We start from the raw sequence: 20,394 nt of genomic DNA, 5'->3' as shown, positions 1-20,394 counted from the left end.
CTAATACTTAAATTCTGGTTATTCTCGATTAGTCCCTTTGTGAAACTACTTGTGAAACTTTGTGAAATCTGCTATCTGAACAAATTTGAAAACCTAAGTCTTTATCTACTATTTAATAAGCCTAATTGCTTAACTAACCTTTAATTTTTGATCCAGCTATTTTAGATTATTCCTTGACACTGAATCAGCTTATTTTAATGGTTTTATCCATTTTACTCACTAGCTTTTATTTTTTTCAAATAAGAAGTTCTTTATTTCTTGCCACTTATGGGCATCTTCCCATGGAATTTTATATGAAAATATAAGTAGAACTTTTAGACACCTAAATGTAAGTAGACCTTGAATATGAAGGGAAAATAGCTGAATTTTGGTGACGTTAAAAATACGCATCTTTCCAGATTGTCAGCTTGTCTGATAAGGTGGCAGATGGCTTTCATAAATTTATTTTAACTGTATTTTATCTTTAATAGTAGAGTTGAAAGAGAGAAAATGGGTTATATATAATTTACCCACTTAGATAAACATTGTTCTTTCAGGTAACTTTAATGAATAGGATACATTTGAGCTGTTTACTGCAAGTGAAGAATTAGAGTCAAATTGGCAATTAGTTGTTACCGAATATACATTAGCCTGTAATTTCTTGGGATTTCCAGTTGCTATTCTATGATTGTGTTGGGGATCCTCAAGATCAAAGCCTAGCTGATTTACTAGAAGGACTCAGCGGGACCAAGCACACAGTGAAAGGATATAAAACAAAATCAGCAAAGACAAAGACACATGGGGTTAGGTCTGAGGGAAAGCACACCCAACTTTGTGATCGTCTTCTCCCACTGGAGTCACAGGGGATGCACATCATTCCTCCAGTGAAAATTGTTACAGCACATGTGAAATGTTGACTAAAGGAGAAACTGATTAGGGATCAGTGCCTGGGGTTTATCTGGCGCTACTCACGTAGTCATTCTCTGTCTAGCACATACCGAGATTCTGGACTCCCAGGAGGAAAGCAGGTGTTTAGCATTAAGCACATTGTCAGCACAAATAGTTGAGGCACAAGGAGCCCATCCTATCAGGAAATGGTGAGAACCCTCTTGGAATCCCAGTTTCCAGATGCCAGCTCAGCATCAACCTTGCAAGCAGGTCACTCTAAGAATGGCAGGCTCAGGCCTACTGTGTTAACTCTTTCTCTGCACAGTAGTGGTTACATTGTAGACAACATTTTGAAAGTTGTCATTACTCATCTCAAAGGAATTAAGTCTGATAAGTGGTTTTGTCAGAGAATCATATATTAAAATGGACTCTCTAAGGAACATGTGAAGCTCTTTAGTTAAATTTATAAGGAATTTTAAAATTGAATACATTTTCATTTAGACTATTGTGCTTTTAAGGCCACGAATATTTTCGTGAATTTTCAGACAGGTTTTGTATGGTATATTTAGTGTCACTCCTAAAGATGCTATTAATAGTATCTGAAGGTGCCCGAGGTATTTTTACTATTGATTCTTGTGGAAGATGAGTGTTCTGCGAATGTTCCCATTTTGTTTTTGAGCCCTGTACTTCTGGTAATCAAAGTGTATGTATGATAGGGAAAATATTACAGGATTTAAATATGGTAGTTTTGGAAAAAATACTAATAATTGTAAAACTACTTTGTTCCCTCATGGGCTAATAAAGTTGAAACAAAGAAGTAAGACTAGATTTCTTTGTCAGATTTAAAATGAAGTATGTACTTTTTTTTTTTTTTTTTTTACTTTTGTTATCCTTGTTATGTGATATATACCATTTTACCAAGGAGTGATGTGATGTGTATCAGGCTATTGTAGTCCAAATTCAAGGGATTAGATCAATTAAATATAAATTCTTATTGAAAATACGTGTTTCCCGAGGGATTTAATATTATAAAAATACAAGTTTGCTTTCAAATAACATCTATGCTAATGTGTTTAAGAATTTATTATAGGCTTTTGAAATTTAGGAAGTACTTTATCCTTTATTTACAAAAAACTAACATGCAAGTTTAAATTTTAAATAATTTATATTAATGAAGCGGTCCTACTTCAGAGAAAGATATTCAAATTATAAACTAGGATTGTAATAATTGTTATCTCAAGTTATATTCCTTTCATATTGTTTTGCAGGTCCTAATCTACCCATGGCAACAGTTGACATAAAAAATCCAGAAATCACAACCAATAGATTTTATGGTCCACAAGTCAACAACATCTCCCATACCAAAGAAAAGAAAAAAGGAAAAACAAAAAAGAAGAGATTAACCAAGGCAGATATTGGAACACCAAGCAATTTCCAGTAAGAGAGTTCTTTTGTTTTTCTTATCTTTTGATTTACTCATTACTGCTCTTGATTTTTAACTTGTTAGAAAATTTAGTTTTCTTATTGGTGGTGGGGGGGGACCCTTACATTTATCATTTGCGTACCTTTTTAGCTATAGATTTTGTTGGGAGGTGTTTGTTTGTTTTTTAAGGCTCAGTAGACTTTCTCTGTATCTTAACTGTTTATTTACTTTTCTACCCATCAGTAAAGAAAAATTAGATGAAGTTGTTTCTTTAAATAATTGTTGGACATAGTGATTTCTCACTTTTTCTCTATAAATGGTATTTGAAATTGCCTGAAGGCACTGTCTCAGTCCATTTGGGCTGCCGTAAAAGAATACTATAGACTGAGTAGCTGATAAGTAACAGAAATTTATTTCTCACAGCTCTGGAGACTGGGAAGAGGCAGGCGAAATGTAGTGTCTGGTGAGATTCTTCTTCCTGGTTCATAGACCGTGCGTGGTCTTCTAGCTGTCTTCCTCACATTTTGGAAGAGGGAAAGGAAGCCTTCTTGGGCCTTTTATCTAAGGGTGCTAATCCCATTCTTGAGGGATCTACCCTCAAAATATAATCACCTCCTAAAATCCTCACGTCCACATATCATCACATTAGGAATTAGGTTTCAACAAAGGAATTTTTAGGGGACACAAACATGTAGTCTATAGTAGGCATCAAACCTTTGCTATTTCTTTGATGTATTTTAAGCATTTTCATATACATCATTTCATTAGGTCGTGACAAAACTCTTATATTCTCATATATATAATTCTTGGGGTTTTTTTGTTGTTTTGTTTTTGTTTTTGTTTGTTTTTCTTTTTTTGAGAGAGCTCCAGCTAGGGAGAGAGGCAGAAGAAAAGAGAGAGCGAATGCTAAGCAGGCTCCACGCTCATTACAGAGCCCAATGATGCGGGGCTCGGTCCCACAACCCTGGGATCATGACCTGAGCCAAAATGAAGAGTTGGATGCTCAACTGACTGACCCACCCAGGCGCCCCATAAAATGCCCGTATTCTTAATGACAGTTTGACAGTTGAGGAAATGGATGCTCAGAAAGATTGTGCAAAGGTGTTAAGACTCAGTAGCATAGCCAGGGCTGGAATCATACAGTTTTCCCCTGAATGTGGTTATGTCTGTGAGAACTATTAGTTCAGGGCCAAAATTTATTGGGTGGTTTGGATTTGATGTATGTATGTTTTAAATGCTCTTTATGCATTTTCTATTTTTTATTTTATTTTTGTCTACTTCTTCAGGCACATTGGACATGTTGGTTGGGATCCAAATACTGGCTTTGATGTAAGTATCTTTGCAAGTCATAAACAGTATTGCTCTAAATAAGTGGGAATGCTATGGCCTGTGTGTAGATTTTTATTATTCATTTTTGTGAATTCTGGCGTTCATTTGAATGTGTTTATGTACATATACTACTGAGGTTTGAAACCTTCGTATTCTTCAGTCATTTATGGCTATGTCTCTAAAGACAAAGGTTTTATACTCCTTGGATTTATATACTGTAATGTGAAATTCTTGTGTGTTGCCAGCAAGAGAAAGAAACTGTTTCTGCTAGCTGATCGTTTTTGGGGAATGTATACCAAATTAGTGGAGAATAATCAATTTCTGAATTATCCAGTTGTTAAATTGTCTAGGTCTTTTCATTCTATTCTTCTTGGCAATTTCGTCATTATTTAATTTACAGCACTGAGCAAGGTAGGTTAAACTGCTGGCAAAAATAAGTTTTTTTAACATTTTACCTGTATTTTTGGTTGCTTAAGTATTAATACGTATTTCACAGTTGACCAAATGATCAGGATTTGGAAAAATTACTTTGAAGAGAAATACTTGTGATTGGGGTCAAAAATCCTTCTGGTTATTTTTGTTATAACTACAGTGTTAACTCTACAACATTTATTGAATGCTTCTTTGTGTTGGGCACTGTACAGGGTGCTGAGGTTATAAGGAGGTCCTTGTCCTCAGATTTTCAAATTGATTTGCTTCTTTTGTTTATTTGTGATGTATCTAAATCTTATTTAGGAATAGGTGAACATTGGAAATGTTTGAATCATAAATGGGTTAGTAAAACTCTAAATGAGATGCCCTTTTTGAAGGAAGGGAACAAAACAAAATAAAAATGTATTCTTTGTTCTTACCTTTTCTGTTTTATTTAAATAAGAAAGTTTAGTTGGAATATAAATAACCATATTTCAACTTAAAATAATTTCATAAAGGGCAAAGATGAGGATCAGATTTGATCATGCTTATTTTTAAAAATTGGGATCGATTTTACAGTTAGTTACTTTATTTGTTGTAGCTGAATAATTTGGATCCAGAATTGAAGAATCTTTTTGATATGTGTGGAATCTCAGAGGCACAACTTAAAGACCGAGAAACATCGAAAGTTATATATGACTTCATTGAAAAAACAGGAGGTGTGGAAGCTGTTAAAAATGAACTACGAAGGCAAGGTAATTTATTTTTTCATTTAAGCATTGTAATCCTTTTTTTTTTCTTTTGACTGTTTTGAGGTCAGTTTCATGGAAGACAGCTATACACATTCCTATGAACCTTCCGTAAGCAGAATATTTGAATTTATAGATAACTAACTCGACCTGGTATTGTTTTACATTATTTTGATGTAACTAAAAGATTTGGTGGGGCACCTGGGTGGCTCAGTTGGTTAAGCATCCGACTTCGGCTCAGGTCATGATCTCACAGTTTGAGAGTTCGAGCTTCGCATCGGGCTCTGTGCTGACAGCTCAGAGCCTGGAGCCTGCTTCGGATTCTGTGTCTCCTTCTATCTCTGCCCCTCCGCCACTTGTGCTTTGTCTCTCTCTCTCTCTCAAAAGTAAATAAACATTAAAAAAAAAATTAGAAAAAAAAATAAAACATTTGGCAAGGTTTTTCTTACTAAAAAGTCTTATATTAAATTCATGAATATCCGTACAAAATCTTCTGGCTATTCTATTTTAGAATAAAAATTTATAGTTGCCTAATATCTTATTTAACAAATCTTAGAAACCACCATTAAAGTTGTTTTTATTACAACTCAGAAGTAGTAATTTAAAAATAATCATTGTTTAATCAGTAATATATAAGCATTTTCAAGGATATAAATAATGAAAATTATTTATTTTGAAATACAAACATTTTTTCTTGGTAAAGAATAAAATTTATCATTTAGTACTTTGAGTATACTAATTTGCATCCTTTTAAGATCTGATATTTAAAGCACCTTGTGTTTTAGTTGTATGTTAATTGAACAATAAAGTGTAAATTCAATAACTGAATTTTCCAATATGACAGTCATCTCTTTGCCACCTTATTCATTTGAGATTGCTTTTCTTCTATCTAGCTTTTGTGTACGGAGCAAAAGTTCCATTTTATCAAAGTATTCTGAGGAATTTCACTGTCGTTTTAAATTAGGTATTTGACTTACTTGTATCTTTTTCAGTACTGATGTTCATTCAGTCTTTCATTCATTCATATATTCAGTAAACATTATGCCAGCACTCATTTCCACTCAGGATACTTAGTCTAGTGTGGAAATAGATATTTAGACAAGTATATAGTCAGAAATTGCTATTGTAGAAACACAATGTTAGTTTCATTGAAATTAGTATGATGCTAATTTGTTTTAGTTTTTGAAAAAATTACATTTCCAGGCTCTATGGATTTTTAATAAAAACATCTTGGGCATAGCACCATTATTGTTTTTAAATGCTCCCAGGGTAAGTCACGTTTATTGGTAGTGTGTTTCCCAACTCTCTTTTTCCATGGTTATCACATACCCTCACATTACCAGATTTTGCTTGGCATCTCTCTGAGCTCTCTGAATTTATAAATTTATAAATGACTCTTGACCTTTACTGGGCTACCCATATATGTGCCCTCACACCTGAATACCTGTGACTGACGGTTGTCTAGATTAACTTGATTGGATTTGTTTTGTTTTTTTTTAAGTTACAAATATCAATGTTTGTTTATTTTAAATAATTTATTTTCAAGTTAGCTAACATACAGTGTATACAGTGTAGTCTTTGCTTCGGGAGTAGATGCCCATGATTCATCACTTACATACAACACCCAGTGCTCATCCCAAGTGCCTTCCTCAATGCCCATTTCCCATTTTCCCCACCCCCCAACCCCTGATTTGGTTTTTAAACTTTATTATGACTGCTTATTATTCTAGCTGCTTTTAAAGCATCAAATTAGGCAAGATCTTTCCTTAATTGAATTACTTAAAACCAAAGAAATACACAGACATTAAAAAACATGCTTTGGGTGGGCCGCCTGGGTGGCTGAGTCAATAAGCATCCAACTTCAGCTCAGGTCATGATCTTCCGGTTTGTGGGTTTGAGCCCCATGTCGTGCTCTGTGCTGACAGCTGACAGCTTGGAGCCTGGAGCCTGCTTCAGATTCTGTGTCTCCCTCGCTCTCTGCCCCTCCCCTGCTCATGCTTGCACAAGCGCTCTCTCTCTCTCTCTCTCTCTCTCTCTCTCTCTCTCTCTCTCAAAAATAAAAATAAACAAAAAAAACAAAAACAAAACATGCTTTGGGAACAAAGTTAAATTCTTGTCATACTTAAGAACCTAACTCCCAATGGGGAACCTTTTAGACACCAAAGAATGATTTTATGGAAGATAAATTTTTCAAAGAAAGAATAAAAAATAAATAAAAAATAATAAAAAAATAAAAATTAATGATTTGTTAGGGAAATGTTTTCAGGCAGAACATATAATGTGTTCAGAAGTATAAAAAATTAGAGGAGAAATTTATGAAGTTGTCTTAAAAATATATTTTGTAAAACCTACTGAATCAAATCTCTTGAAACTTATTTTATAAAATTATGTAATCAGATTTATAAAAAGTAGTAGACTTGTGATTTCCAATCTATTTTGTGTGTATCTGTGCAATTCTTTGAAGGCCATTAACTCATAATAATCTGCTGTGTAGGTCCACCACAATGCAGTGGTATATATGTGGGATGTTATTTGACCCAGTGCTCTAAATTATGCAGGCTTTGATATGTTTATTTTCAGAGAAGCTAGAGTTCATTTATCCTGCTTCCAAATCTAAACATACAATGAGGTTTTTTTGCCCTTCACTCAAACTAATGTTTTGGGCACATAGATGGTAAAATTAAAAAAATATATTTCTGTATGAGTCAGAGCTCATATTTCATCTATAGTTTAGACAATTCTAATGAAATTCTGTGGATTTTTAAAAAACACCTCTTAACCACAGCACCATTGTTGTTTTTATTGTCGCTTATTATACTCATTCCTAGTGGTTGCCTTTCACACTTAGCATCATTTCAGTAACCTATGTGAAATGTACTTAGATTTTTACATTAATTTGAGTCAAGGAGGGGGTGCTAAACATAAACACACACAGTTAGTTCTATACGTGCCTAGTCAGAGTTGTTTAAATTTGTGTTGAATAGATAGCAGTTTTCTATTTGCTTTACTTTGGGGAGGGTGCATGAGAGAAGTTCTTGAATGTTTCCTGAATTTTATATAATACTATATTTCTTTTAAACCTTAGTTATATTTATATTTTATAATTTCTGCTTCCCAATCCTATAAATATCACATATCTAGAAAATTAGTTAACCTATTATTCTTAATATTGATCTGCAATAATAATTATTTTTAAGTATAGGAGCTTTTTTTTGTAGTATACCATCAAGACAAGATTTTTTTCCGTGTCTTTCTTCCTTTTTAACTAAACTCTGATAGTAAGAACAGTTTTATTTGTTGTAACTTTTGTTTCATACGTTTCACTTCATTTATTTTTTAGAAATCTAAGTACTGTTATCATTCTGATTCTGGTGTTTGTGGTGACTTTTCAGTGTTTTGCAAGTCTGTAGGCCATCCGATTTTCTCTTGATGGTGCGTGATGTCTACTTAGACATTTTTGTGCATCTAAACCTAACTCCTATTGTGCCATCCGTACTTCCCTCTTTTAATTCTTTCATATTCTTACATCAGGTATGACATGTCTTTTGCGTACTTACCTTTTTATGTAAAAATAATACAGACTATAAAAAAACAAAGTTGGTAATAGATGTTTTCCTCACAAAAATATAGAGACATTTTCCATCACTTTTCAAGACAGTAGAGATGCTGAACTTGTGCTATACCCAGGTAATAATTTACTCCCAATCAATTCACGCTTCCTTTTCCTAGGCAGTGATTTAATGTCTGTTTAAATGAGTAATAGCTGGACTCCAAATTATTCCAATAAATGTACTTACTGCAAGTTTGAAAGAACTTTTATTCTCTCTACTGAAGAAATACATCATTTTACGTATAAAAGATTGTGGATTCAGAGTCCTCAAAGAGACTATGAGAAATGATTTACTAATACTTTTTAAAGTAGAATAGGGTGGGTATTTTCCTCTTGATTAACAAACAAGTAAATCATACCTATTTGAAATAGAAACCTTAGCCTGATTAAAATTGCTTGAAGGATTTGAGGTACTGTCTTACTCAGAGAGTACACAGATTACATATATGTCATATCCTCCTGGTTTTGTTCTTTTATTACAAAATATGTTAGAAAAAGACTTTGCTTTTAGCAAGGTTAGTGTAAGTGTCCTCACTTTGGATCCAATGAGAAAATTGGATGAACCTGCAACACTGAGACCTCCAGGGTGCCTTGATATAATCATAGGAACTTCCCTCTGTGGTGGCCGACATCTGAGTAGGGTAACTCTCCTGTTTGCAGCTATGTATTATTTCACTTGTAAAAGTTTGTATACAAGGAGACATCAGTAAACACAAAGAGTTTTTATGAATTCTAGGATTTCTCTACTCCTAAAAATAGTTAATTTGCCTCTTCAGTCTTTGAATGGAGAAATAATGAAGTTCATTATTATGTAAATTTGTACATACTGTTAGTAAAATCATACTTCCAAAAATAATAAATGTGTACTTTGAATTTCTTTCCTTATTTTTATTAAAGTAGAATAAGAATGGGAAAATCATTAATACTAGAATAATATTAATATTTTATCAATAACTTAGTCCAGTTTTTCAATGTAGAAATTCTCAGTTAATTTATTAATAGTTGGTTGCATCTCCCGAATAAGTAGTTGAACATTTCACTTGAGCAACCAGCCTCCCTTTACTGCCATCACTAGAGTTAATGACCATCTTCTAGAAATATAGAATATTATATATATTATTACATATTATAGTATATTTCATTATAACATATACTATATTTTTAGAAAATATAGACCATATAATATAAATGTAAGGTGACAAAGTTTTAAATTTTAAAAGAAAAAGTAATTCAATTTGGGTTTAACTCAGATTAACTTGAATAAATTCTGATAGGTTATGCAACACCAGCTATTTTATTCCGCATGTAAATTAATTTTATAAATTAAATAAACTCAATTCTTTAAAGAGGGAAGGTATCCATTAATTTTTATTGAAATGCTAAATAATGCTAATTGACCAAAGTATTTGATTTTGTGATGTTTTTATTATATAAGGAAGTGTTTATTCCCATACCTTCAGAAGTGGTGCTGATTCCTCAAAACTAGATTCTACAGTTTCAGCTAATATTTTTCAAGAAAAACAGGAAAAGTGGTCTTTAGAGGAGTATTCCCAAATAGAATTCTATCATCCGTGCTCACATGTCCTTGTAAAATAAAATACAAAGACGAGGCCTTTTTTCCCCCTCGTGTGTCTTTTCACACGTGTTGAAGTAAGTTTTTCTTCAGTGTGATGTTTGGGGCGGAGAAAAGCACGCTTTCTTTTTTCTGTTTTTATTTCAGCGCCACCGCCGCCACCGCCGTCTAGGGGAGGGCCGCCTCCTCCCCCCCCACCCCCGCACAGCTCAGGCCCCCCGCCCCCTCCCGCCAGGGGGAGAGGCGCTCCTCCTCCACCACCTTCTAGAGCTCCCACCGCCGCGCCTCCGCCACCGCCTCCGTCCAGGCCAGGTGTGGGAGCCCCTCCACCGCCACCAAATAGGATGTACCCTCCTCCGCCTCCAGCCCTTCCCTCCTCAGCACCGTCGGGGCCTCCGCCGCCGCCTCCACCTCTGTCGTTGGCCGGCTCAGCGGCACCGCCCCCGCCACCTCCGCCCCCGCCTCCCCCGGGGCCGCCACCTCCGCCTGGCCTCCCTTCTGACGGTGACCATCAGGTTCCACCTCCTGCGGGAAGCAAAGCAGCTCTTTTGGATCAAATTAGAGAGGGTGCTCAGCTAAAAAAGGTGGAACAGAACAGTCGACCTGTGTCCTGCTCCGGAAGGGATGCACTTTTAGACCAGATACGACAGGGTATTCAGCTGAAATCTGTAAGTAATCTGTTCGTTTCAGTTTAGACGCTCTGTCCTAACGAATTTTAAAGTAATTTATGAGACAACTTGGAAAATCTTTATTTTTTGCTCTTTCCCTTGGTATGCAGGTGTTTAACCCATTGAATTTCTGATGTTTTTACAAACTAGAACCACACACATTTATACCCTATACCTGCGTAGCCCATACTTCTATAATTAGAATATCACCCCAGAAAAAGTTCCCTCAGCCTCTTTCCATTTGTCTCCCTCTCAAAAAAAAAAAAAAAAAAAAAATCACTAATCTGATTTTTAATCACTGTTAGATTAGTGTTGCCTGTTCTTAGAACTTCATGTAAGTAGAGTATTATATATAGTATGTTTGCTGTGTTCTAGACTTCACTTCTGAATAAAATTTATTTGAATTTAAAGATAAATCTTTAAACTGTGGAGAAGTAAAAGCCCTGCTTGTAACCAATTATAATCATCTTGGTAAGTTCATACCATTAACTTTATGAAAACTAAACAATATTGTAAAGTTTCTGTGTTCTGAAATTTAGATTCGTAGACAATCCGACTCTGCAGAAACTTGAAAGAGTTCTAATAGAATTTTGGATAATGTTGGTAGAGAATTTTGGATCCTGTGTATTGGAAGAGGTGATCATATAGTCTTCTAGAGCAGAGGTTGGCAAACTGGTTTTTTTTAAAGGACCGACCAAATGGTAAATATTTTAGACTTGCAGGCTGTATGGTCTCTGTCACAACTACTCAGCTTTGCCCTTATATTACAAATGCAGCAGCATACATGATGCAAAATTGGGCGTGATTGTGTTCTATAAAGCTTTATTTATGGACACTGAAATTTGAATTTCATGTAATTTTCACATGTCACAAATATTCTTTTTATTTTCTTCCAACCGTTTAAAAATGTAAAAATCGTTTTTCACTTTAAAAGTTCTACAAAAACAGGATGAGCTAGATTTGACCCATGGGCAATAGTTTGCTGACCCCTTTTCTAGAATCTAAATTGCCTACATCACATACTCCTGAGCTTTTACTTATGGTCTCTCAGTTCCAAGAGGAACATTTGCTCTCCAGGGCTTCGGGTTGGTGAGGGTGATGGATTTTTCTGTGCAGTAAATGAAGGTGAAAGGAGATTCTAATTGAAAATGATTTTGTGATGTAGGGAATTATGGTAACTAAATCTCTGACGCTTGGCTAGGAGGAGAACGATGGGTAGGGAACACAGCTGACTGAATGGAAACGCTTGAACATTGGCATAGCACAGATTTTAAAAACTCTGATCTTTAAAATGTATCTAGGTCTTTTCTTGCCATGTGATCAACCTGTGAGCAGTTGTCTCTGCTCCCTTTCCCCATTTAGTTTAGACTAAAGGGTTCTCAGGAACAGTTGAAGAATTTCGAATAGTTGTTAGTGGGAGGAATTAGTGGCAAAATTAAAGGGGTGCCTGGGTAGCTCACAGTCAGTTAAGCATCAAACTTCGGCTCAGGTCATGATCTCACAGTTCAGGAGTTCAAGCCCTGCATGGAGTTCTCTGCTGTCAGCACAGAGCCGCCCACTTTGGATTCTCGGTCTCCCTTTCTCTCTGCCACTTCCCACTCGCGTTCTCTCACGCACTTTCTCTCTCTCTCTCTTTCTCAAAAATAAATAAACATTTATGTAAAAAAAAAAAAAAAAAAAAATGACCACAGCCCAGGTGAGTAGCAGGCTTTAATGGACTTTACCTCAGACTCAGGGTCACTCATTCCTGCATCTGCCACTCATAACTTCTCTTTTTGTTTCTCTTGTCTATTTCCTCTCTCTTGCACAATCAACTTTTATTGCTTTCTCTCATTTGCTGTTACTAATAAGGGGTTATTTTTAATAAATTAAATTGTGTTCTCATTTTTTTAATCCCACTCCTTGTCTGTCCTCTTTTCTTAATTAAAAAAATTACTGAGTTCCCTATTTTCCCCATCATCATTTCTTCCCCGTCCCATCCCAACTCTCTTCATTCTCTACATTTCTTTTAGAGAGAAAAGTATGTTTTATTCTAAATGTAGGTCATTCTTCCCCTAAATAATCACTTTTTAAAATTAATTTTAGAGTAATATCCTAGAGGAATAAATCAGTGAATTATTGGCATGTTGTATGTGATCTGAGTCCATAGCTTTACCTCGTTTTTTAAGAAAACCGTTCTGTGGTTGAAATTTCTCCAGCTATGTTTCTTTAAACAGTCTATGTAAATCACTTATTCACAGATGAATATGACTAACATAAGATCACAGTTGGCAGGAAGGGTGTAACTATTCACTTACATAGATTTTGAGTTCCATGTTCATAGTACCTTGGATAGCACCATCCAAGTAAGTACCTTCAAAAACGTGTTTGTGTCAGTGTTGTGCTCCTGTGGTCTCTGCTGTGTATTCTCGCATTGCTTCAAGGGTGTCTTAAGTGTTTCTTCTTACTTCTGCTACACTTCTTTGAGAGCCTCATGCTGACCTTCAAACCTCAGAAACTGTTTCTGTTGTCTTTTTCATTTGTGGCACTTCCATACTAGTAGTAGTTAATACCCAGCCTCCCCAAACCTAAATAGTAATGAATGAATCAGTATCTTATGGGGGAATTACTTTGAATATTTTTAAAAGAAAAAGACCTGTTAAGTCTCCAGAAAGACAAGTAGTATTAGAAGAGCTGTAAAGACCAAAATAAAAAGTTTGTCCTAAAAAAGTAGTTTTTCTTTGGGAAATGATAAGAATCCAAGTAAAACAGCTGTACAATTTCATTTTTAAGTATACTAATATTCTACCTTTACATGGGTCACATAAGTCCAGAGACAAAATTAACAAAATGAGTTATTTTGGATAAATGACTGCTCATTTTAGTCAAAGTACACTTAGAGCAGTAATTTCCAAATTATGTATTTTTTTTCCTGAATCTCTACAGATTTCCTGTATTTTCTCTTTTTTAATGAGAGTTGGAATTGGAGTATTTTGTATAGGTACTCGACTTTAATGAGACCCCTTGATATTGTTTCCCCCACCCCAAAAGTAGTTGATACTAGATAGAAGTACTTTAGTTAGGGATAGTGGTTGCCTTGTGAGGTAGGTACATTTTGAAAGTTACCTGGCCGAGCTCCTTGAAGAGACGTTATATGCTATGAGAAGGAAAGTTCATTTTGAGTTATAATAATATATCTACATATATTACACATATTTGTAAGTTTGTACCATATGAACTATAAATATAGTATACAAAGTTATAAAGCTTATTGGTGAAGCTGAGTTTTTCTAGGAGATTAGAAGTTTCTTCAGTTGCTCTTAGATATCTTAAGTGTCCTTCTCACCTAACAACTCTAAGAATCTGAATATACCTTAATTTTTTATAAAATGTTGATCCTTGATAATAGTTTTAAAGTTTCATCAGCTAAGGTTTTATGTTCTAGAATGAACAGAAGTAATCCAACTGCAAAGGCAAGTATTATTTAGGAAAAGGTTTGTTATTTTAAATTTGGAAATGTGTTGATGGCTTTATACATTAAGGAGAGGATGTATATTTTGAATAATTATTTTAAGGCACAATTTATTTCTTCTTAAATTAGTTAATCCTGTCCTGGGCTTGTTTGCTCTTCCCCCCCCCCCCCCCTTTCTTTTTTTAAATAGGAAGTGATTCTAAAAAAGTAAGACTTTCTGGAGACAAAAAGTGTTTGCTAAGGATTTAGTTCTAAATTTTGCTCACTTTCCTTTCCAAGGTATCTGATGGCCAAGAGTCTACACCACCAACACCTGCACCCACTTCAGGAATTGTGGGTGCATTAATGGAAGTGATGCAGAAAAGGAGCAAAGCCATTCATTCTTCAGGTATATTTATTTATATGAGTACATTTATATTTAATTTTAATATTTGAAGTTCTGTTTTCTTTTTATTTTATGGTAGACTTTGCTCGCTTTCCCCCTGCTATTGATAACACTGATGTGGATATTAGGGCAAATTTTTAAAAGTTTTTGCCACCATGATTAGTCTATCTGATGCTGAATGGATTCTAGTACACCAAAGCCATAAGCATAAATTGGAAGAACAACTTCAGAAAAGTAGCAGTTTCATTTCCTATGCTGGGAATACTAATAGAATGCCTGTCAAACCTCTAAACAAAGCTTGACATTCTGGATCCCATTCCTGTGACATTCTTGTGACATGAGAAATTCAGGTTTCCCTGATTTGTAAGAATTTGGGCTGAGAAATTAGGTTTTCTGGGGTTTGCTAAAGAATCCTGAAGTGTTTTGTGTCCTCCTTTTTGTCATTTTCTAAAAGGTTTATTTGAATAAACTAGTTCTCCCTATTTTGAGGCCATTATTAAGCATATGTACACCACCATATAAATAGATGTTACTTTCAAAAGAGAAAGCAATTGGTCTAGCTGATGTAGTGCTTGAGGTTTACTAAAGAGCTTCCCCAGCATGCTGTACTAGAATCTGATCTTTGTTCTTATTGAATTATTATTTATTCACTGTGGACCTCAATTTTTTTATTTGTTTTATGGAGAGAATTCATGAGTCATATCTAAGATCTATTGCTAATATTTATTTTCTTTAAATAGACCTATTTATTCCAACACTGTTACAGAGATAGAATAGGCTAGTTCATTCTGTAGGTATTTATTGTAGGATAATAATTAAAAAACAATAAAAATCCCTGCCTCCATGGAGCATGCATTTCAGTGAGAGACAACAATAAAGTAAATTAGAAAAACAGATATTAAACGGTGATATGTGCTAAGGGCAAAAATAAATCAGAAAAGGAAGATATAGGGACTTGTAGCTGTAGGAGGGAAGTTCATTTTGAAATAGGATGAGCCTAACTGAAGTGACATTGGAGAAAAGACCAAAAGGAGTTCAAGGAGTAAACCATGTAGAAAATTGGGGAAAGTGTGTTCATTCCGGTAGAAAGAACAGCAAGTGCAAAGTTCCTGAGGTTGACGAATAATGATGAGGTCAGTATGGCTGAGTAAGGAAGAGGGGGAAAGAATAGTAAGGCATTGAAGTACAAGAGGTACAGGAGGCCAGTAGTAAGGCTTTGGAGGCCATGAATGTGATGGGAAGTCATTGGAAGGTCCTTAGCAGAGGGATGGCAATGATCCAAGCAAGAGATAGTAGAGGTTTGAATGAGATTGGTAGCCCCAGTGAGCAGGGATTGGATACTAGGTATATTGTGAATGAGGAAATAATTGGGTTTGCTGATGGATTGGGAGTGAAGTTTAGAAAAAAGAAAGTGAAGGATGACTCCCAAGATTTTTGACTTGAGTATGAAAGGGGTGAAATTTTCATTAATGGAGTGGGATAAGATTTAGGAGGAGCAGGTTTGAGAGGAAAGATCGGGAGTTTGGTTTTTGTAAATACTAAATTTGAGATACTTACTAAAAATTCAATGTAGATGTTGTGCAGGCATTTGATTATGAGCCTGAAGTTGAGGGAGGAGGTCTGGACTGGTAATAGAAATTTGCATGTCATTGAGACAGGCATGGTATTTAAAGTTACAGAACTGGCTGGGATCCTTAAAGAAGTGCATGTAAATAGAGAAGAAGAGATTATAGTAGGCTCTGAAGGCTGGAGAGTGCAGTATCTTAGAAGCCACATGAAGTGTTTGAAGGAGGATGGAGTCAGGATATGGGTCAAAAGTATGATCGGTCAAGAAAATGAGAACAGGAAGTCAAGCTTTAGTTTTAGCAATGGTCGGTCATTGGTGATCTGGAAAAAGCAATGTCACTGAGTTCAGGAGAGAATAGGAGGGTAGAAAGGGACACTGAGTATTTGGACTGCCTGCTCTGTTTCCTTAGTGGCTCAGTGTCAGTGAGTTTCCTGCCTATCACTGGAGTTATAAGTGGAATTGCTAGCCGAACAATCTGTTCAGTCAGGTGGTTTTTTTTTGTTTGTTTGTTTGTTTTACAACTTTTCTTTAAAGGTAGTCAATTAAATGGGTCTTTCTTAGATTTGAGATCTGTGAAAATTCAGAGAGACCAACCCAAATGAGGGTTTACACATAAAGAAGCACTAGTTGAAATTCCTTACATAGATACTAAGGGACTTACTTCTTAACTCCTGTTCTAATCTTCAACTGACCATCATACCCTTTATATGTATTCTATTTGATTCCTCTTAAATTACCCTGGTCACTCGATTGGTTTGTGTGTCAATGGAATGGTTTGTGTGTCAGAAGTTAAATGATTGGAGAAATCACCCAAGAATTCTGTAATGTTATTTTATTTATACATATATTTTGATTGTTTGACTTGATGATTTTCTTTTAGATGAAGATGAGGATGAAGATGATGAAGAAGATTTTGAGGACGATGATGAATGGGAAGACTGATCTATATATTATATATATATTTTTAAGGTGAAATACTAAACACTACTTTCTGTCTATGGATTCTGTAAAATTATCATGTAAATGTTCTACCAATTTGCTGTATATTTTTGTTGCCTTTTTTGCTTTTTTTTTTTATTAATCTGTGCAATACCTCATTTAATCTGTAAAGGTTTGTCAAAATCCTCTACAAAGCTACTCCCTGTCATTGTGTGCAAGTTTACACCAGGATGCTCACTTAAATTTGTGAATATTTGTCATTCCATCAACAAGGGAGTTTAAATATTATATGTGAGACTGACAAAAACCTTAATGTAATTTAGTTATAATGCCAGAAGGAAAACACTATTTTCATACCCTACTTTTTCTGTACCTAAATTTTCTTATTAAAATCTAGTATAGCACTACATTCTTTTTTAAGTGATGCAGACCTTAGTTTATTTAGCCCCTCCATTTTGAACACCATGCTACATGAATGTTGAAGCAGACACATTGCACGGTTCTCTAGACATCACTACACCGATGCAGGTTCTCAAATTATAGCAGGATGCTCTACGGAAGACCACTACAGAGGCCCTAGTCGGGAAAACCCGTAACACTCCTCTTCCGGCAATATTGCCTGTTCCTGTACAGAGCGGTATGTGGAGGCTGGGATCCTAAGGAGACCTTGCTTACCTGTACTTGACTGAGATTATTTTTATGCTATAGCAAATGTGGCAGGCTCTTTTTGGCAAAAATTTAAAAATATTTTTGGTATCAATCTTCGATGGTTATTTAAGTTTTTGCAGTTTGGGAATTTTTAGGGGTAATATTCTCCATGAACTGAAGGAGGCAATACATAATGGTTACTTCAGTTTTGGTTAAGTACGCTATAAAATCAGAACATTATGGAAATGATGTGGAATTATCGGGTAGTCTGTATGGGTTGAGGTATTCAGAAATACCAACCATATAAATGTAATTGAGCTGGCCAAGGTAAACACTGTAATGCTGAACTTAGTACACTATTTAAAATTTTTCTCTTTTTTATAATTTCTCAAGGTTTTTGTCAACTGTCAGGTGAACAGTTGCATTTTTCTTAAAAGATTGGTGGTCCCAATGTCAAATTTCTTGAGAGACATAACTGAATGCTAGATTTAAAATAAATAAATAAAACTTTACAACCTGCACATTTGTTATGTATACTAAATGATGTCTTAAAATTAGGGTTTCCTTGCCTCTCTGCAATACACTAATCTGCCTGAAGGTGTTGTTTTTTTCATATTTATAGTGCTAATTATCATACCTACCTATTTTAAATTTTAGGTAGAAAAATGATCTGATTTAAATACAGACACGTATTTTTCTCACATTGAGTCATATGCAGAATGTAGTTCCAAATGTATTTCATTACTATAATCACAATATCCAACTAAAAATTAAGCTCTCTAGAATTGTACCGACCAAAATCTAGTATTGGCATGATCTTGACAGGCTGGACCTGCAAGATAGGGCTTGAATTTTAACCAGTTATCACATCATCTCTAGTGATCATGCATCTAGTTATCGTAAGAAATAATTTAAAAGGTTTTGTTGCTGAAAGCAGTAAGTGGTGCAGTAAAATAGTTAAGTTATTCAAAGAATGTTACCTTTCTTTCAAGAGTAATTTAAACCCGGGAAAGACTCTAGACTTTTTTGTTTCTTGCAAAAACAGTGCCCTCTGCTGCTGGAAACCTTTTTCTGCTTACTCTCATTTTTACTGTGGCTTGAGCTCAGTGACGCCGAGTCTGCTGTGGATGAGGCTGGACAGCTACTAACCAATAGAATTAGGAATTTGTGCAAATGGTAAATAGAGCATTATAATTATTTTAAGTAATATTCAACATTTTTCATTTTTTTTTCTTTGTGACATTATTGAAAAAAACATTTTAAACATCCTGGAAATGTCTTTAAGGTAATGCCAATTTAAGATCTCTCTTAACTTTTGGCCCAGGAATTCAGGGTTTTCCGGCAAACTTTGGTGTGATCTATATTTATCAGGAGCTGCTCTGAGTAAAGGATATCAGTTCCTTGAGTTGGAAACACAACTTTTAACGTGTAAGATGGGTATAAAATTTGCCAAAGGTAATCAGGTTCATTCTTCTTAAAGAAAAAAAAAAGCCTTTCTGTTGTTGTTGCCCAAAGTCTAAATTCCCATTGGCTGAAACACAGCAGCTGTGGGGTTCAGTCCCGGCATGAAGACTGAACCCACTGCGGGTGTGCAGGCCGCATGTTCCAGCCACCAGCTTGTTCACCAGCTTCTCTGTGGGCGGCACCACACCTGTGCTTTGTCTGAGAGCCTCCCACGGTCACCGCAGCTAAACGATTGTCTGACAGCCTTCGCATTTAACAGACTAGCATGAGGCTTTTTATATCTAAGTGCTATGTGATAGACAATTTCAGCTAGCCACATATTGTATGTGTGAGATTCATAAAGACTTTTCAATCATTCGTTTCCATTTATCAACTGAAATTTTGTTTAGTATGTGAATTTTTTCGAAATGTATAGTGATAGGATATTGCACTGGTGGCAATTCATCATGGAGCATAATAAAATTAATTTGACCCAAATAGGCGAAAAAAGCGTTTTTCTTTATTTATGTGAAGAGATTAATAAAATGGGTAAAAAGAAATTTTAACCGTAGATCAGAGTAAGGGTACGGCGCAGTGAGTGATGACAGTCGAAGTGTTCAGCAGACCGCACGCCCTGAGAGAGTGTGCCGTGAAGTAAACACCGGTGAGCAAAAGAATGTTCCTCCCTGTTCTGCCGGGAAACGTGCCAGCTGCTCAGCAGCTCCCGGGAAGCCACCGCCGTGCGGCACAGAGCAGTCACATCGCAAGGTCACACCGCAGCTGTTTCGCACACCAAAAATGTTGAGGTTCCCTAAAATCAGAATGATGCTGAAGCTTACCGGTAATTTCGGTGGAAGCCAGATGTAGCAGTTCACGTGGGACTGCAATGGTTCTTCATAAATGGATGAAAGATGGTACTTTAAACAGGAACCTCAGTTGTGAGAAATAGAATTTGCTGTTCTGCTGACTCTGGCACAAGTGGGTGTCTGAAGATTAAACTGAGCTGTGGAATCTAGTGTGTAGGATGCTACAAAACGCCTTCTAAGAGCTTTAGCCAAATTTATATGTTCTATTAAAAATTCCTTTCTGTCGTACAATGTGAATACTTAGGAAAGTATTAACCAAACTTTAAAACAGATTTTTAAGAGACAAATGCCTCAGAATTGGGCTTGTCACATTATATTTATCTAATCAAAGGAGAAATTCCTGAAATAACTTACTGCCCTTTAGAAATGGAGTTCTTAAAGGACAAGTATAGAGATAAAGTCTATTTATAGTACAATAGAAAACTCTATGGAAAAGAAAATTTTTACTTGGCACACTTACTTTAT

The 20,394-nt window shown here is 35.4% G+C and overlaps 1 protein-coding gene across 1 annotated transcript in view; it reads left to right on the top strand.

Annotated features, from left to right (window-relative positions):
• The window catches only part of WASL (WASP like actin nucleation promoting factor), a 62,025-nt gene extending 42,464 nt beyond the window's left edge, over window positions 1-19,561 (top strand). Inside the window, 6 exon segments of the mRNA XM_053896633.1 lie at window positions 2,136-2,304; window positions 3,577-3,619; window positions 4,632-4,785; window positions 10,110-10,630; window positions 14,361-14,469; window positions 16,914-19,561. Coding sequence (XP_053752608.1) covers window positions 2,136-2,304; window positions 3,577-3,619; window positions 4,632-4,785; window positions 10,110-10,630; window positions 14,361-14,469; window positions 16,914-16,975 — 1,058 coding nt within the window. The 3' untranslated portion in view covers window positions 16,976-19,561.
• The last annotated feature ends 833 nt before the right edge of the window (window positions 19,562-20,394 follow it).

This window comes from Panthera pardus, unplaced genomic scaffold, assembly GCF_024362965.1.
Source record: "Panthera pardus isolate Hobbes unplaced genomic scaffold, ASM2436296v1 HiC_scaffold_8, whole genome shotgun sequence".
In the NCBI taxonomy this organism is placed as follows: domain Eukaryota; kingdom Metazoa; phylum Chordata; class Mammalia; order Carnivora; family Felidae; genus Panthera; species Panthera pardus.
This window is presented reverse-complemented; position numbering and strand designations above follow the sequence as displayed.